General features: G+C 38.1%; 2 protein-coding genes and 2 pseudogenes across 3 annotated transcripts; 2 read left to right on the forward strand and 2 right to left on the reverse strand.

Moving 5' to 3' along the window:
* Positions 1-2538: 2538 nt before the first annotated feature.
* Positions 2539-7417, reverse strand: LOC147933966 (uncharacterized; annotated as a pseudogene). Its single transcript, XR_015571944.1, has 2 exons — positions 3228-7417; positions 2539-3145 (listed from the first exon to the last, which is right to left on the reverse strand). The product of XR_015571944.1 is annotated as an uncharacterized LOC147933966 (transcript).
* A 136-nt stretch (positions 7418-7553) lies between these two features.
* On the forward strand, positions 7554-12704 carry LOC147933967 (uncharacterized; annotated as a pseudogene).
* A 266-nt stretch (positions 12705-12970) lies between these two features.
* On the forward strand, positions 12971-17151 carry LOC104723436 (putative pre-mRNA-splicing factor ATP-dependent RNA helicase DEAH8). Its single transcript, XM_087474273.1, has 2 exons — positions 12971-16309; positions 16530-17151. The coding sequence occupies exon 1, from the start codon at positions 13168-13170 to the stop codon at positions 16000-16002; it is 2835 nt and encodes a 944-aa protein (XP_087330399.1). The 5' UTR covers positions 12971-13167; the 3' UTR covers positions 16003-16309; positions 16530-17151.
* On the reverse strand, positions 16327-18820 carry LOC104723437 (uncharacterized). The gene is made up of 6 exons (XM_010441817.3): positions 18148-18820; positions 17548-17932; positions 17207-17419; positions 17026-17075; positions 16880-16937; positions 16327-16745 (listed from the first exon to the last, which is right to left on the reverse strand). Exons 1-6 carry the CDS (start codon positions 18517-18519, stop codon positions 16504-16506), a joined length of 1320 nt encoding a protein of 439 aa, XP_010440119.1. The 5' UTR covers positions 18520-18820; the 3' UTR covers positions 16327-16503.
* Between the last annotated feature and the right edge of the window lie 620 nt (positions 18821-19440).

The following is a 19440-nucleotide window of genomic DNA, read 5'->3' on the forward strand; positions in this document are numbered from 1 at the left end:
GAGGATATAAACATAATTGTCTAATTTGGTGTTTTATTTATGTGATTATAGAAATTTAGTAAATATTAGATGTCACATATAAGTAGAAATGTATAAGTTGATATTTTTTGTACTCAAATTTGTAAAATTCTAAAATTAATGTAAGATACTCGCTAAACCGTTGTACTTTAAGACTCTATTGCGACTGACAGAAACAGATGCACAATCACTTTAGTGACAAAACAGTCGCAAAATATAAGTTCAGTCACAATATAGTCTCAATTTGTGACGTCTTTGTGACAATAAAATATTAGTATAATTTTGTGTTAAGATTTTATAACCAAAAACATATTAGACATGACCCTTTGATCATGTATACTCTCATTTAAGAGTTTAGTTTTGATAAAATATCAAACATAATAATTTTTATATGTTTTTGTAAATATATACAACCTTCACTACTCTAACTTAATTAAACACATGTAACCCTAATACATGTGTTGGAGGATATAAACATAATTGTCTAATTTGGTGTTTTATTTATGTGATTATAGAAATTTAGTAAATATTAGATGTCACATATAAGTAGAAATGTATAAGTTGACATTTTTTGTACTCAAATTTGTAAAATTCTAAAATTAATGTAAGATACTCGCTAAACCGTTGTACTTTAAGACTCTATTGCGACTGACAGAAACAGATGCACAATCACTTTAGTGACAAAACAGTCGCAAAATATAAGTTCAGTCACAATATAGTCTCAATTTGTGACGTCTTTGTGACAATAAAATATTAGTCTAATTTTGTGTTAAGATTTTATAACCAAAAACATATTAGACATGACCCTTTGATCATGTATACTCTCATTTAAGAGTTTAGTTTTGATAAAATATCAAACATAATAATTTTTATATGTTTTTGTAAATATATACAACCTTCACTACTCTAACTTAATTAAACACATGTAACCCTAATACATGTGTTGGAGGATATAAACATAATTGTCTAATTTGGTGTTTTATTTATGTGATTATAGAAATTTAGTAAATATTAGATGTCACATATAAGTAGAAATGTATAAGTTGACATTTTTTGTACTCAAATTTGTAAAATTCTAAAATTAATGTAAGATACTCGCTAAACCGTTGTACTTTAAGACTCTATTGCGACTGACAGAAACAGATGCACAATCACTTTAGTGACAAAACAGTCGCAAAATATAAGTTCAGTCACAATATAGTCTCAATTTGTGACGTCTTTGTGACAATAAAATATTAGTCTAATTTTGTGTTAAGATTTTTTAACCAAAAAAATATTAGACAAAACATAACAGTCGCACTATAGTCTCAATTTATGACGTTTTTCTGACTATAAAATATTGATAAAATTAGAGAGAAAACATCATCGAAATTTCAATAAAATTATAATAACACTAGTGTTTGCGATTTCAATAAAATTACAAATACACAAATAATAAACATGAAAATTATTCATATTCCTCATTTTCATCTTCTTGATCTTCATCCTCATCTGAAGACGAAGACGACGACGAGTAGTTGCCACGAAATTCGTCTTCTTGTTCAGCATCGTTGATCTCAAAATCAAGTTCTTCATTAGGCTGATTACCATCTACGAAACTGTCAACTATGATCTCCTCTATTGAATCTGTCATTCCATCATCAACTGTTTGCTGCAATATAACAACCTCCTTTTGTTTTAAGTTCCCTTGTACAGCATGCCTTGGATTAACTTTCAGAACGTTGAGCCAAAGTTTTCGAGGTCGTTTAGTGTGAGGATATGAAAGATAACAAACTTGATCAGCTTGAGAACCTACACATAAAAAATGGTTCTCAATTAGATGTATATATATATCTATAAATATATATTTAAAATAGAACATTACCTAATATAAACGGTTCATAATGTCGGTATCTCCTTGATGACAACACGTCAACAATGCCTCCATCGCGTATTCGAGTGCCTTTGTCAATTGTAGAGTCATACCATTCACAATAGAAAAGTGTGACCCGTAAATTCAAAAATCCTGGATAGGTAAGCTCTATGATATTTTCAATGGTCCCGTAAAAATCGTCCTCGCCAGATGAATTGGAATAAGTTTGTCCTCGGACACATACCTCATAATTCATTGTTTTTTTAGTGAGACCGTGAGCTTTTGTGTGAAACAGATAACCTCTTGTAAAATATATAGGCCAAGACTTAACTTTATTTTCAGGACCGTCCACGATTTCATGGACCCATGGAGGAAAACTTTCAAAACCACCACGCACCTGTGCCAAATATATATACAAAATTTTAGATCACAATATTTATCATGTTGATATAATTAATTGGTGGATAGTAAAACATACATATTGCTTAATCCATTCATGGAAATCTTCTTCTCTTTTCGACCTAACATCTTCATCAGATAGTTTTGGATATTCATATCGAATTTGCGCCTCCAACAATCTGTATTTTATCAACAAAAAGTAAATATTTTAAAGTTTACCTAAGAACATATGGTTATAAATATACTTGGTAAATCAAAAATACCTCTCATGTTGCTGGAAATAATCACAATTGCGCAGAACATATGCGTGTGCACATTTATAATCTTTTTCAGTTAACCAAAATTCACTACTTTTTCCGCCTGGACGACCAACTTGAGTGAATATATCTGGTACTTGTATAGGATATACAGGTACTTCACCTTCTTCATGCCGAATTAACCTGTTAAAGTTTATTTTGTAAAACCTTTTCACAATTTTAGAAGTTGATAGAAAAATTCAATAATCATATTTGAAGTTTTACCTTCTTCTCCTTGTTGTAGAAATGTGTGAAGCGAAATAGTGTTCTGAGAAATAAGATATCTCATCATTCAAGTAGGATTGAACTATTGAGCCAACTGGATATCTTTTGTTCTTCGCTTTCCCTTTTAAACGTTAAAAAAACCTTTCGAAAGGATACATCCACCTATATTGCACAGGACCACCAAGTTGTGCTTCATAAGGTAGGTGAATAGGGAGGTGCTCCATTACATCAAAGAATGAAGGAGGGAAGATTTTCTCCAAATTACACAAGATCATGACAATATTATCCTTCAGAATTTCGAGGCGGGATTGCTCCAATGTTCTACTACATAGGTCGCGGAAAAATGCTCCAATCCCTACAAAGTTATAACATGTTATGTTGTTACATATAAATATAATATCAACAACTAAACCAAATTAAATGTTTAATTTATATACCTGAAATCGCCAGGTGGACATTACGCGGTAAAAGCTCTGCAAATATGAACGGAAGCAATCGTTCCATAAACACATGGCAGTCATGACTCTTCATTCCCGAAAACTTTCCATTTTTCATGTCAGCACAGCTAGCTAAATCTGCGACATATCCGTCTGGGAATCTAACATCTTCTTTTACCCATTTTAATAAAGCCTCTTTCGCTTTGGTTTTCAATCTCCAAATAGGGAATGGGGCTCTCCCTTGAGCATCTAGATGTAAATCTTGCCGGGAACAAAATCTTGCAATATCCAATCTTGACTGCACGTTGTCTTTCGATCTATCTTTTACATTCATAGTGGTGTACATCAAGTTATCAAAGACATTTTTCTCGACGTGCATCAAATCCAGGTTGTGCCTTAAATTCAGATCGACCCAGTACGGTAACTGCCATAATATGCTTTCTTTATGCCAATTATGCCATCTTCCGTAGCCTTTAACTTTCTTTTCGTGACCATTCCCACCGCAAATAGATGTTTTAGGTGCTTTGGCTTTCCTTATACGCTCATAGATAGCTTGACTACTCAGAGATGCTGGTGGCTCGTCATTCAATGAATCTTTTCCCTTCAGAAAGTCCTTTTTATTCTTCCGCATCGGATGACTTGTAGGAAGAAATCTCCTATGACAGTCAAACCAACATGTTTTCCTCCCAGCTGGTAATTGAAAAGCACCAGTGTCATCCATACAAATTGGACATGCTAATCTTCCATGTGTCGTCCATCCCGACAACATACCGTATGCTGGAAAATCGCTTATTGTCCACATAAGAACAACTTTCATGTTGAAATTTTGATTTAGTGAGATATTATAAGCCTCAACCCCATTATACCATAACTCCTTTAACTCATCGATTAATGGTTGGAGGAAAACATCAAGGCTGGCTCGTGGGTGGTTTGGTCCGGAGTTCAGAATCGTAAGAAATAAATACTCGCTGTTCATGCACATATCCGGAGGTAGGTTGTATGGAGTTAAGATCACAGGCCACAAAGTATGATTTTTGGAGACCCCAAATGGATTACAACCATCTGTACATAACCCAAGGTAAACGTTTCGTGGCTTTTGCGCAAATGTGGGATGTAAATGTTGGAAATTCTTCCATTCAGGCGCATCAGATGGATGACACATTACTCCATCTTCTGAATCATGCTCAGCATGCCATCTCATTGATGATGCGGTCTTCTCTGATTGGTACATCCTCTTCAATCTATCTGCAATAGGTAGATACCACATACGACTGAAGGGTATTCTAGTTCTACCCCCACTACTTTTGTACCTTGGCTTCCCACAGAACTTGCAATGCTCCAAATTCCCATCTTCTTTCCAAAATATCATACAATTCTCTATACATACATCAATTGTATGGTATGGCAATCCTATCTTTCGAACTAAATTCTCTGTCTCGTAGTATGAACCAGTAGCTTGATTACCCTCTGGTAAAACCTCCGTAAACAATTCAGCCCAATCGTCCATGCATGCCTCAGACAAATTATTATCAACCTTGATGTTTATGAACCTAGACGCCAATGATAGTTGCGAATGACCTTCATGACATCCATCATAAAGTGGACTATTTGCAGCATCTAACATGTCATAGAACCGTTTCGCCTCTTCAATGGGTTCTTCATGGATATGATCATATCCATGATCATATCCACTTTCATACTCATGATACTCATTAAAAGGCGTGGTACCATGAAATGCATCATTCACCATCTCAGCATATACATTTCCCTCAAATCCTATTGGCTGACTACCAGGTTGACTACCATGCTGACTACTAGTACTAGTATAATTTGTATTAGGATAATGACTACTAGTTCCTACCCCTAGCACGTCATAATCTTCACCATGTTCAGACCATACATAATAATTTGGCATAAATCCTTTACTATGCAAATGATTAGATATTGTCGTACCATGCAAAATAACATCGTTCTGACATTTTACGCAAGGACAGTAAAACCTACCTCCACTGTTTTGTGCCATAGGCTGGCTGTTTGCGAAATTCATGAACTGCTCAACTCCCGCCAAAAATTCTTTAGAGATATTATTTGTTCTTCCATCGATCCGATTATACATCCACTCTCGAGATGAATTCCACATAGCTTTTTTTTTTCTTTTCTTCTAAAAAAACAAATCTTCTTTCTCTCTTTTTTTTTCTTCTCTTCTAAAAAAAAAAAAAAAAATCTTTTTTTCACTACTTTTTTTTTATTCCGTCTCTCTACTTAGAAATGAATGAGAGTGATATGAATGGAATGGTGAGAGTGATGCGTTATATATAGTATAAATTTTGCGACTACTTTGCGACTCCAGTAAAAACAGTCGCAAATAAGGACTCCTTTGTAACTAAAAACTACATAATTGAGACAAATTAAAGCTCGAAACAGCTCAATACAAACGCAAACTGAAACATTTATCACGTTTTTTGCCGACATCAATAAGTGACTGCTTTGCGACTCTTTTGCAACAACGAACGGATGTGTCGCAAATAACGACGCATTTGTCACTGTTTTACCACGTAATAGAGACTCAAAAAAGGGTCACAAAAGTTCAGTACAAATCCACACTACCACATTTACCACGTTTTTTACCGACATAGTCACCGACTGATTTGTGACAATAAAATTAAAAGCAAAACAAAAGTGGCAAATACGTCGTGATTTAAAGACAGCTTTGCGACTAACTTTACTGACTTAATCTTCAGTTTATAGTTTGTCATAAATTGCGATTATTTTGCGACGCTCTATTTTTTCTCGATAAAATGTCCCAAAGTAGTCGCATAATAGCAACGAGTTAGCGACTACAGTTAATCGCCGTAAATTTGCGACTGTTTTACGTCCATTGTATTCGTCATCGTTAGTCCGTGGCAAAAGTGTCACAAAGTAGTCACAAAAGTTTGCGACTATAAATTCAGTCACAAAAAGTAGTCCCAAACGCCGTGTTTTCGTGTAGTGCAAGACTGCCAAGGATAGTATGTTCGATTCTGCGAGTCAAGACCTGTTGGTGAAGAATTGGCCACCTTCTCAGTTGTATGTCTTGGAGGAGAGTGACCATTCTGCTTTCTTCTCTGTGCCAACTACCCTGTTCACTTATCTCCTCCGTGCGGTTTCTTTTCTCCAGAGATAAAACTTTAAACTTGAGGGTTTGGTTTTGATCATGTCTCATCCTTTCGTACAATTCCTCTCTCATATATAGCAATCGAATACTTAATTCAATGGTAGGAATGATTTGGGGGGAATGATTGATTGGAAAGTGGTTGTCTGGTTGATATGAGATTATATGATATGAGTTGATCATCAAATAATTTCCTCTTATGTTATTTCATTTTGAGTTCCAATAAGCTTTACATGTGAAGCAATGGGGGAGCTATTATATTGTAACGAGAGAGGAGATTAAGTTCACGTCTCTCTTTCCTTTTCTTTTTTGAACATTTGTGAGTGAAACGTTTGAACTATTATTATTTTTTTTTTTTTTGATAATTGATATTTGTTTGAAATACTTGTCAGCTAAAAACAAAAGATTGTACAAATGTTGGTTTTGTCCAACATAGAGTGGAATAAATTGCGTGCATTTGATGTTTACAAAATTGAGTGGATTAGGAGTCAAGCACATCGAGATTACGATGGGAGGAGACGGTAATGATGATGAATCCGGAAGTGTATCAAATCTAACATTTTAAGTGTTTATTCATGGGGCTCGGAGCTTAGTCTTGGACTTGGGCCTTAATACTATAACCAAGCCCTGTCGATGGTTACTAACTTAATTACTGTAAATTGCATTCTTGGTTTCTTTGTAACAATAAATTGTAGGATATATGTATTATTTACTGAGAAATGAATAGTATATCATATTCCATAATATTTTACTAGGATGATGAAAATAAATATAAAAATTCAGGTTTAATTACAAACATAAAAAAAATCAAATAAGTAATTAAGAATTATGTAAATTTTGAAAATAATTTGTCACATAGATTAATGTGAAAAAGAAAAATATTGATGTGAAAACATACTAATTTCTCATATAAACAATACCATAAAAAACGGTTACTAAGCAGTTATCTTCTTCTGAAGATTCAGACGGTTATTGGCGCCGGAGTGGGTTGGTTCCACCCCCACATTCGAGCGGTTTCCTCCGACATTGCAGGAAAGACCCCACACTACAAAACAGTTGAGTATCAATGGAGTCAGATCTATTTAAGAAATCGATTTGGGGCGTTTCTCAATCATATCACTAAATTCAACTCTACAATTCTCTACCCACTAAGATTCTACCTTCCTCGTTCACTAATGGTTGATAACATCCGTCGAGCCCTCCAAAACATTTACCTTGGTATCAACGATGCCCCGGTTACCCTCCCTCAAGCAATTTTCCAACAGGTGGCCAATGAAAATCGGTTCTGTCTGATGGGTCGCGCACTGATGCCAAGGAAACAAGATCTCCGACAGTTACTCTCAGCGCTTCCACGTTCGTGGGGGTTAGTTGGTATTGTCCGTGGGTGTATTACGGAACAACGGAGGTTCCAATTCATTTTCCCTTCTGAAGAATCGATGGAGATGGTGTTGAGACGAGGCCCATGGTCCTTTGCAGATCGAATGATTGTACTCCAGCGTTGGTCCCCCGATTTGGATCCAATGTCTCTCAACTTCATACCCTTTTGGATTCAAATCAGGGGAATCCCTAACCAGTATCTGAACCTTGCCGTGATCGACAATATTGCAAGATCCTTAGGCGAGATTGTAAGTATTGACTTTGATGAGGCCTCAACTACGCGTATTCAATACGTGAGGCTCCAGATAAATTGGAATGTTGATCTACCCCTCTATTTCCAAAGAAACTACCAATTCTCTCCAGGAGTCAATACGGTGCTCAGTTTCTTCAGAACGGAGGTTTGGATAACTCTGATGGTAATGATGAGAGCGATGGAGAAGAGCCTCCACATGGTAATCCGGGAGTTCATATCTAGGAAATGGACGATGCTAGTAACCCTGTTGGAGACAATGAAGATAAAGACATAGCAATCCCTGAAGAAGTTCCTAACGCTGAAGCCCCTCACGAAAAACATGCACTTTCCGATATTGATACAGAGCACAATGCTTTGGGCAATATCTCCTCTGATGAATTCCAAACAGAAGTGTCAACAGAGGAGATTGAGTTGCTTAATCCTTTTCCTACTTTCATTAAGGAAGAAGGAGAAAGCTCAGGCATGATCGGACAGATAGCAAAAGACCTCCGCAAACGCAAGCAGATGAATGATCCAGAAGACTCGAGCTCATCCAGAAAGAGACAGATGGGTTCACAAGACAACAACAATCCAAACTCCAATGTTGTTGACCATGGAAGAGCCGCGGTGGGGCCAGTACTACCACCGGTTCCATGAGAGTTGGCTTTTGGAACTGTCAAGGTATGGGACAACGCCTTACAGTTCGACGCCTAGAAGATATACAACGAGTGTATTTCTTGGACATGTTGTTCTTAGTGGAAACCAAGATCAGAGACTTGGGTGTAAGTTTGGGTTTCAATGATATGTGTCTTGTAACACCTAGAGGTTTAAGTGGTGGCCTAGCTGTTTTCTGGCAAAAGCATATTTCAGTTCAAGTTATTTCCGATGATGTAAGACTTGTAGATCTTTATGTTGAATATAAATCTTTTAATTTCTACTTGTCTTGCATCTATGGCCATCCTATCCCAAGCGAGAGACATCATCTTTGGGAAAAACTACAAAGACTATCCATATCACAAACTGGTCCTTGGATGATGTGTGGTGACTTCAATGAGATTTTGCAAACATCAGAGAAAACAGGGGGAAGACCATGAAGTTTAGGGAGCCTAAAGAATTTTACGACAATGATTGAGTGTTGTAATATAAAGGATCTCAAACACAAAGGAAATGCCTTCAGTTGGGTTGGTAAGAGGCAGAAGGAGACTATTCAATCATGTCTAGACAGAGTATTTGTTAGTTCAGACTGGCAAACATCATATCCTGCATTAGAAACATAATTTCTTCCAATTGCTGGTTATGATCATGCACCTGTAATCATTGATATAGAGGAAGAGTTTATGGTTAAATGGGGTCAATTTCGTTATGACAATCGCCAAGTTAACAACGAAGACTTCGTAGATGCTGTTAAAAGAGGATGGGCAAAGGGTCACACTGATAATCCAAGAGGAATTCAGAGTAAACTACATCTCTGTAGACGTGAATTAGCCAAGTGGAAAAGAAGAACCAAGACCAACTCGGCAGAGAAGATACAAAAATTATAGTAGCAGTTGGATGCTGCAGAGAGGAACCACTCGGTACCATCTTCACAGGTTATGCAACTCAGATCAGATTTAAACAAAGCTTATGGTGAAGAAGAGGTTTTTTGGAAGCTAAAAAGGAGGGATAAATGGATGCAACTTGGTGATCGTAACACAAAATATTTTCATGCCTCTACAAAGATGCGAAAAGCACGCAACAGAATCAAATCGATATTAGATGATCAAGATGTGGAGCACTTTCGTGATGATGCAATTGGTAAGGTGGCAGAAAATTATTTCAACACCCTGTTCTCTACAACTCAGAATACAGATATGGACGAGATAATTGCAGATATAGAACCCAGAGTCACTAAGGATAAGAACCGTAACTTGTTAGCCCCACTCAAAGATAAAGAAATCAGAGAAGCAGCCTTTAGCATCGGTGCAGATAGAGCCCTAGGTTATGGTGGTTTTACAGCAGCTTTCTATCAACAGTTTTGGGATTTAATCAGTGAAGATGTTTGCTCCATGGTTCGTCGTTTTTTTTATAACGAAGAGATGGATCCTAACATCAACAGAACACAACTATGTCTTATACCCAAGATTGATGTCACACAGCACATCTCGGACTATCGACCTATCAGTCTCTGTACAATCAGTTATAAAATCATCTCAAAGGTATTGATCAATAGATTGAAAGGGTGCCTTGGTAATATTATTTCAAATTCTTAGGCAGCCTTTGTCCCGGGTCGGAATATCTCTGATAATGCCTTGGTAGCTCACGAACTCCTACATTCCTTAAAGTCTAGAAAGGATTATCAGAATGGTTGTATGACTATCAAAACAGACATCATCAAAGCCTACGACAAAGTCGGATGAAATTTTCTGGAAAATGTTATGAAACAGATGGGTTTTGCTCCTCGTTGGGTTAAGCAAATAATAAAATGTGTTACAACAATATCTTATGAAGTTCTGATTAATGGATCACCGTATGGAAAGATCACACCATCCAGAGGAATCCGACAAGGTGACCCCCTTTCCTCATATCTCTTTCTCTTTGTTGTTGAGGTATTAAGCAATATGATACAAAAAGCAGAACAAACAAGACAAATTCATGGTATCCGGTTGGCGAGAGATTGTCCTTCAATATCTCACTTACTGTTTGCAGACAATTCTCTCTTTTTTTGCCGTTCAACTAACCAGAATTGTGAGCAGTTAGCCCAGATCTTTCGAAGGTATGAAGAAACCTCATGTCAACAAATAAACTACACAAAATCATCAGTGATCTTTGGCTTTAAAACCCCTGAAATCAAAAGAAGACTATTATAAAACATTCTGGGAATACACAAAGTTGGAGGAGGAGGTAAATATCTGGGTTTACCGGAACAGTTTGGAAGAAAAAAAGTTGAGCTTTTCGAATATATATTACAGAAGGTCAAAGAAATAACAGAAGGGTGGAAACATAAATACTTATCTGCAGCAGGTAAGGAGATTGTGATTAAATCCATAGCTATGGCCCTTCCGGTGTACTCAATGAAATGTTTCCTTCTACCCTCTACTATATGCAATGAGATAACAAAAGTTATCTCAAACTATTGGTGGGGAGAGGAAAATGGTAAGAGAAAGATCTCACACTCCCAAAAAAAGAAGGTGGTCTTGGTTTTAAGGATTTAGAAGCTTTCAACTTTGCTCTACTAGCCAAACAAGCATGGCGATTACTAAAAAATCCTTCTAGCTTACTATCAAGACTATACAAAGGTCTTTATCACCCTACTACAACATATCTAAAGGCGCAAACCGGAAATGCAGCATCTTATGGATGGAAATCTATTCAAGAAGGTAAACTACTTCTTCAACAAGGACTTCAAGTACGGTTAGGGAATGGTAAAGACACTCGAATTTGGGAAGACCCTTGGCTCCCTTCACTGCCACCACGACCTGCATATGGTCCTATCCTTGATAGACATATGAGAGTAGCGGATTTATGGATTGAGAACAAAAGATAGTGGGATCCAGTAATTTTTGAAGGAGTACTAAACCCGGAAGACCAACTTCTAGCAAAGGAATTGTACCTCTCTCAACACGCAGAACAAGACACCTATGAATGGTCATATACTCACCATGGAAATTACACGGTACGATCAGGTTATTGGGTTGCCACACATGTTGATATACAGGAAGCTGATGCTATTCAGCCACCAAACGGAAGCATTGAACTCAAACAAGCAATTTGGAAACTACCAATATCTCCAAAACTACAACACTTCCTGTTGAGATGTCTATCGGGGGCACTAGCTACAACAACAAGATTGAGAACCAGAAATATTCCTGCTGATCCGGTTTGTCAACGATGCTGCTATGGAGATGCGACAATTAACCATTTGATCTTTACTTGTCAGTTTGCAGAAGCAGTATGGTGTTGCGTCTCTTTTAACCTGGGCAGACAAATATTGTTTACTGATGAATTTGAAACAAATATGCGTATATTGATCCAATTCCAACTCCAAACAACGACATCTGCAGATATACAAAATGTTCCGTTCTGGATAATGTGGCGACTGTGGAAATCACGAAACGACTTTATCTTTCGAAAGATCAATCGCTCTCCACTATCTGAAGCAAAAAAAGGGATACAAGAAGCAAACGAATGGTATGCAGCAACAAATACATCAGCGGATTCTGTTTCTACAACAAACCACTCTCACGATTTGCCAAACAGACGAATAATGCAGCAATGGCATCCTCCTCTTGATGGATGGTTAAAATGCAACTTTGATAGCGGTTTTGTACAAAACAGAGAATACACCAGTTCAGGTTGGATAATCCGCGACAACAACGGACAAGTGGTCGTCTCAGGCTGTGCTAAACTACAACAGTCACGATCTCCCCTTCAAGCTGAAGCTCTAGGATTTCTCCAAGCTCTTCAAGTGGTGTGGCATCAAAGATTACATTATGTATGGTTTGAAGGTGACAATTTGGAACTTACAAAGCTCATCAACACAGGGAAAGACCACCACAAGTTAAGTCCTCTACTCTATGATATTCGGTAGTGGATGTCAAAACTACCATTTTGTTCGTTAGGACATGTTCCTCGTGAAGAAAACAAGGCAGCAGATAAACTATCTCATCATGTTTCTTCAATGACTAATATATATGAGTTGTTTGATGTAATTCCAATGTGGTTAACTCAATGTGGTTAACTGACGGTTTGTAATACTCTTATCCAAATTAATAAAGTTAGATGTTAAAAAAAAAATAAAAAAATTAATACCATAATAAGCATGACACGTGATATATTTCAGATTTCTTTTAAATTTATTAATTGTCACGTTTTAAAAGCAATAAAGTTTGCAAATTGAGGATGTGGTCTCTAAACTATTCAATTTTATTCTTGGTCCTCACGTTTACTTGACCTTTTTCATTTAAAACTTAGTGACAAAATAAATAAAAATAAAAATATAAACCGACTCTGGCCATTCGATTCGACAGCTAAAACTAAAATATATAAAATCACTTGTTTCCTTTTTTGCCAGAACTATAGATATATCATCAGAGCCCAACTCTGAGAATTAGGGTTTGGTTCTCGATCAATCGAAATCACAAATCTCTGGTTACGTTACAATCCCAGTCTCGTTGAATCTATCCTGGTGTAAGAATCGAAGAATGGAGAGCAGCAATGATCTGGAGAAGAAGACCCATGAATCCGCGGAAGATATGAATTCGGAAGATCAGGTACGAACATCATCATCAGATGAGAATCTCTATAAAAACAGGGAAGGAGAAGAAGAAGAAGAAGAAGAAGAAGAAGGGTTTATGTCGGTGGAGAAGATCTCTCGCCTTCCTGTTTCTATAAAATTCAATATACCCAAAAAAATCTCTACAAGGAAGAGAAGAAAATCTGAAGAAGAAGATGATGATCCTAATGGCGAGGAGAAGAAAGCGAAACTGAGTTTTGGGGGCAAGGTTTTGAGTAGCTATGAGATTGAGATCTTGAGGAAGGTCAGGAGACGAAAGTATCTCAAGGATCGAGAGAAGAAGAAGGTGGAGGAGTTAAGGGATGATATCGAAGACGAGATTATGTTGAATCATGGTGTGAAGCTTACTGAGAGAGAACTAATTGACTTTAGGTTTAAGAAAGAGTTGTACGAATTGCTGAAGAAAACAGAGGATAATGACGATGATGTTGAAGGGTATAGGATTCCAGATGCTTATGATCGTGAAGGGTGTATTGATCAGAAGAAGAGATTTGCTGTGGTTGAGCAGCGTTATAGTGAGAGGAAGAGTGGGAGAGGTGTTACGGAGCAAGAAGCTTGGGAGGATCATCAGGCTCAGAAGGCGAGAGTGAGGTTTGGTGCAAAGGATAAGCAGCAAGTTGTTGATGGGTATGAGTTTGTGTTTGATGATTTAACAGGTTTGGTTGAGGAATCTTCTAGTGAGGTGGAAACTGGGAGACAAAGAGGTTGTAACTCGAAAACAGTTGCGGAGAAGGCTCGGGAAGAGAGGGAGTTTCTTCCGATTCATGGGTACCGTGATGAACTGCTGAAACTCATTGCCAAAAACCAGGTTCTTGTGATTGTTGGTGAAACAGGATCGGGCAAGACTACGCAGATACCGCAGTATCTTCAAGAAGCTGGTTACACTAAGCGTGGAAAGATCGGTTGTACTCAGCCTCGGAGAGTTGCTGCTATGAGCGTTGCTTCCCGAGTGGCTCAAGAGGTTGGTGTTAAACTGGGACATGAGGTTGGCTATTCCATTAGATTCGAAGACTGTACTTCGGATAAAACGGTTATCAAGTACATGACTGATGGGATGCTGTTGCGAGAGCTGCTCACAGAACCGAAACTTGATAGCTATAGTGTCATCATAATTGATGAGGCGCATGAAAGAACGCTGTCCACTGATATTTTGTTTGCGTTAGTCAAGGATGTAGCAAAGGTTAGGCCTGATCTGAGGTTAATCATCTCAAGTGCAACGCTTGAAGCTAAAAAGTTCTCTGAATACTTTGATTCGGCTAGGATTTACCTAATCCCAGGAAGAAGATATCCAGTTGAAAAGCTATACAGAAGATGGCCTGACGCTGACTACTTGGAGACAGTGATACGTACTGTGTTTCAGATCCATCAGACTGAGCCGATTGGAGACGTTTTAGTTTTCCTCACCGGTCAAGAAGAGATTGAAAGAGCAGAAACAAATTTGAAGCGAAGGATGATGGATTTGGGTACAAAGAACTCTGAGATCATTATCTGTCCTATCTACTCAAATCTCCCGACCGAACTGCAGGCAAAAGTGTTTGAACCAGCTCCTAAAGGGTCGAGGAAAGTTGTCCTGGCAACGAATATTGCAGAAACATCGTTAACCATTGAAGGGATTAGGTACGTCATTGATCCGGGATATTGTAAGATCAACTCATACAACCCGAGAACTGGAATGGAGTCACTTCTTGTAAGTCCTATTTCCAAGGCCTCTGCAGAGCAACGAGCTGGTCGGTCCGGAAGAACTGGTCCTGGGAAATGTTTCCGGTTGTACAACGTCAAGGATCTGGAGCCCACCACAATACCAGAAATCCAAAGGGCTAACCTTGCAAGTGTTGTGCTTACTTTGAAGAGTCTTGGTATTCATGATGTGTTCAATTTTGATTTCATGGATCGTCCACCAGAGACCGCTCTTTTGAAGGCTTTCGAGTTGCTCTATGCTCTGGGTGCTTTGGATGGAAAGGGTGAGATTACTAAGGTAGGAGAAAGAATGGTGGAGTTTCCAGTTGATCCGATGCTATCAAAGATGATTGTTGGTTCTGAAAAGTACAAGTGCTCGAAAGAGATAATCACGATAGCCGCCATGTTGTCTGTAGGGAACTCAGTCTTTTATCGACCAAAGAACCAGCAACTTCTCGCCGACAATGCTCGGATGAACTTCTATGTAGATACAGAGAATGTTGGCGACCACATTGCTTTGTTAAGGGTTTACAATTCCTGGAAGGAAACAAACTACTCGACTCAATGGTGCTACGAGAACTTCATTCAGAGCAAGAGTATGAAAAGAGCTAGAGATATACGTGACCAGCTACTTGGACTTCTAAACAAGATTGGAATAGAACTTACTTCCAACCCGAATGATTTAGACGCAATAAAGAAAGCCATCTTGGCCGGATTCTTCCCGCATTCTGCAAAGTTACAAAAGAATGGATCGTACAGAAGAGTGAAAGAACCTCAGACAGTTTATGTACATCCTAACTCGGGCTTATTTGGGGCATCACCTAGCAAGTGGTTGGTGTATCATGAACTAGTGCTTACTACCAAGGAATATATGAGGCATACAACCGAGATGAAACCCGAGTGGCTAATTGAAATAGCTCCTCATTACTACAAGCTTAAAGACATCGAATACAGTCGGCCAAAGAAATCACAGAGAAGCAGCGAAAGAGCCTCGACGTCGAAGGTTGATACTAACAAGAAAACCCGGACATCGAAGGTTGATACTAGCAAGAAAGCAAAGAGGTAACAACCAAACTTGGTCATTTCTCTTTACTGTTTCTGAACGAAGTTGAAACAATTGTGATACTACTTTTTCATTCATTCTCTCTGAAAGATACTTTTAGTCGACGTCAGTTTGTTTATCATTTACTAACTACTGTTCCTTTCCATCTTATAAACGCATGATTCTGAGTTATTTCGAGTATTTACTGGCGACTATAGACAACTGATAAAGAAAAGGGAAAATCAAGAATTCAACAGTGACAGAGAAACTCACCGGGGAAGATGTCAGGATTTTCACGGGTGCCGTGGGGAAACACCTGGACATTCTTCTGGTGAGATTCATTAGGCCTTATTATAATCTTCTTCATTATTTCCAGAAAAAAATGTTTACAACTGACAGAAATAAAAGCAGCTGAAGATGAAAGAAAACATTACATATACTTACAGATATGTATACGTGCTAAAAACAATACATATCATTGGCTTGTAATGAAAATAACCCCAACGCTTTAAAACAAGACATGACTTATGTGGTATTGGCAATGTTTGTAGTTTCAAGAGAAGTGTTGGTAACCTCAACAGCAGTTACTCGATGAAGAAGATTGCGGATGCTATCCACCCACGTCTGCTTATCAGCCTTGCTCTTGCACTTGAACTTTGTTAGACCTTTCCCAGTACTGATTCCGAAATAGAGCTCTTCTTCTGCGTTTTCTGTTTCTTTTCCATTTTGCAGGCCCGACACTATCTCGCATACATCATTTACAATACCTGTAGTGATGTAACCATTGGATTAGCTAAAGCGTTGGACAAAGTCCCAAGACTACTCGCCTCATACAAATGAACACCACGACCATTGAAAGAAAGAAGAGATATCTGAAGGTGATAATAGTTTAGCTAACCACCTTTGCTTTTCATGGAGAACGCTCCTCGAACGTGTTTGGTTTTGATTTCTACAACAACCTGCAAGAGAAAACGAGTGGAAATGTCAACTCTAGAATTTGACAACCATAAAACTTCGTTTGCTTTGATTGAGTTTTCGCTTTTTAACCTGAGATCTCTTGTTGATGTACACTTTTATATGCTTCCACCGCAAAGCTCCTGAAAAGGTCCATAAGTGTCAGCTCTTTGTTGTTCACATTACAAAGGTCAAATAAAAACTTTCTTGAAATCAAAAGCAATCAAAGCAAACGAAGTAACAAAGAAGAAGCTCTCCTGCTGAAAAATATTACCGTTTCGTGTGCACTGCATTAGCTCTCCATCACAATCTAGTTTTGATTCTTCAATCCCCTGTGCAATTATATGTTCATCGGTAGTGCTAGCGCAATCGAGCTCAGAAGAACAATCATGAGTTTCTGGTAAAGCTCTTTCACAAGGGCTTATAGCTGCGTTGTTCTTGGCTTCCTTTGGTAGTCTTGCCCTTAGAGCTGCTTCTCCTCTCAATGCTACAAATATCAAAAACGCGATTAAACATAAATCTTATCATGTCACCAAATCGAATGATCAACTCAAATTTATTTCCCACTGTAGCATTCAAGAGAAAGATCTGATCAAGGTCAAGGATGAATTTTACCAGTAGCAGCTGCAGCAGTTAGAGTCAACAAATCACCAGGTCCACGAACATCTACGGCGGACCGGACTGCAGAAACGACGCGATCGTGAGAGGCGCCGGAGATCTCCGCCAGTTCGAGGCAGTGAGAAGCCAACAGCTCCGAAGCCGAGGCCAGCGCTGAACTCATCGTCTTTGATTCAGTGAAGCCGTCATGGTTGCACGAAGCGGTCACGGCGGCGATGGCCGTCGCCAGAGACGCAATCGAAACGGCGGAATGAAGATGCGCATTCTCCACGCGAGCTTTATCTCTCTTCCTTACGGCGGGGCCCTTCCCGCCGACAATTTCTCGGTGGTGGAACCATTTACCGATCGTTCCCGTCCTCCGCGCGTTAACCACACTCGCTACCTTTCCCGTCGGTCGAAGAAAACAATTTAAAATATTATGGGCTTTTTAAAATATATTGGTCTTATATAATATTGGGCCGACTAACATATTATTGGCCCATAAATTAAAACACCTTATTGCATCATCTCGTAACATAAATCATATCAAGTTATCTATCAACCATACGAATTAAAATGTACTGTATATAGAAGATGGAAAAGTAAGAGACGGCTTACTTGTAGCGGCGGAGGCGGTGGTGGTGGTGCCGGAGCCGGCAAAGGGAAGGCGGCGTCCAACTTAGAAATATTAGGGTTTTTGTTGATATGTTTATTAGATTTCTGAGATGATAAAGCTAGAGAGATCTCAGAAGTAGACATGCTCCATGATCTGCATAGAAACTCCATAGGCTCTCTGGGAGTTTTAGGCTGATGAGGGATCGGAGGATACGACGTCGCCGGAGACAACGAACACTCTGACGTCTCGTTTTCCGGCAGCGACGACAACGTCATGCTCTCGTCGTCATCGCCTTCTAACTCTTCGATTTCTTCTTCCTCAGCTACTTCTTGTAGTCCGTATGCTATGAAGTTTAACGTACGGTCATGCTCCATTAAAAAGATCAGATCTATGTTTTGTGACAAGAATCAAATATTCGATCACTTGAGCGTACTGTATAAAATCTCTTTTACTATTATGTGTATGTGCAGGATATCTTATAAAAATATATATATGCACACACTGACACACACACCATGGTTGTGATTTTTATATATAGAAGAAAGAGATGGCTAAGACTAAAAAGAGTCAAAGTGAACATCTTTGACAAGGCATGTTTTAATGCAACACGTGGTTCTTGTCCCTATTTCAATTTGATGGACTATTTTTTTCTTAGTAATTACAAGATCGCGGGCCATATTTCAAATTAATCTTGAGGGTGTGACATAAGTCACATAACTAAGTACGTATTTTCTCATTAAAAACTATTTAGAGTACTGGCCTATTGGTATTGAAACCAACACTAGAATGAAACTCGAATTATTCTGGTCCCTTACATTGTGATTTGTGAGCCTTTCACCAATCACCATGAGTTGGTTATAAGAAACAAAAGAAAATTCTAAAATATATTTATATATCAAATCACTAATTATGAAATGTATTGATTTGCGAAGAAGCCCGTTTTAGGGAAACACATATAAAACGAGGGTTACAAAAAGATTATATCATAATTGAATTCAATCACATCGATAAGACTTGCACATGGAAGCATATATTGGATACTATTGTATACAACGAATTGATTGATATCAAATAGTGACAATAATGTAGTTGACGTAGATTAACTTTATTATGGTCATAAATCATCTTATCAAAAGAGTACTTATGATGAAAAGTTACTTTAGAATAATCATATCACCAATCTTTCAAACTTGCATTAACTTTTATGTTGAAATTAACGTTTCATATTTTCATATATAGTTGACAGAATCAATTCGTACGATAACTCATTAATCATCATCGATTGTAACCATCCT

The sequence above is a fragment of the Camelina sativa genome, chromosome 11, assembly GCF_030686135.1.
Source record: "Camelina sativa cultivar CO46 ecotype springtype chromosome 11, ASM3068613v1".
Classification (NCBI taxonomy): domain Eukaryota; kingdom Viridiplantae; phylum Streptophyta; class Magnoliopsida; order Brassicales; family Brassicaceae; genus Camelina; species Camelina sativa.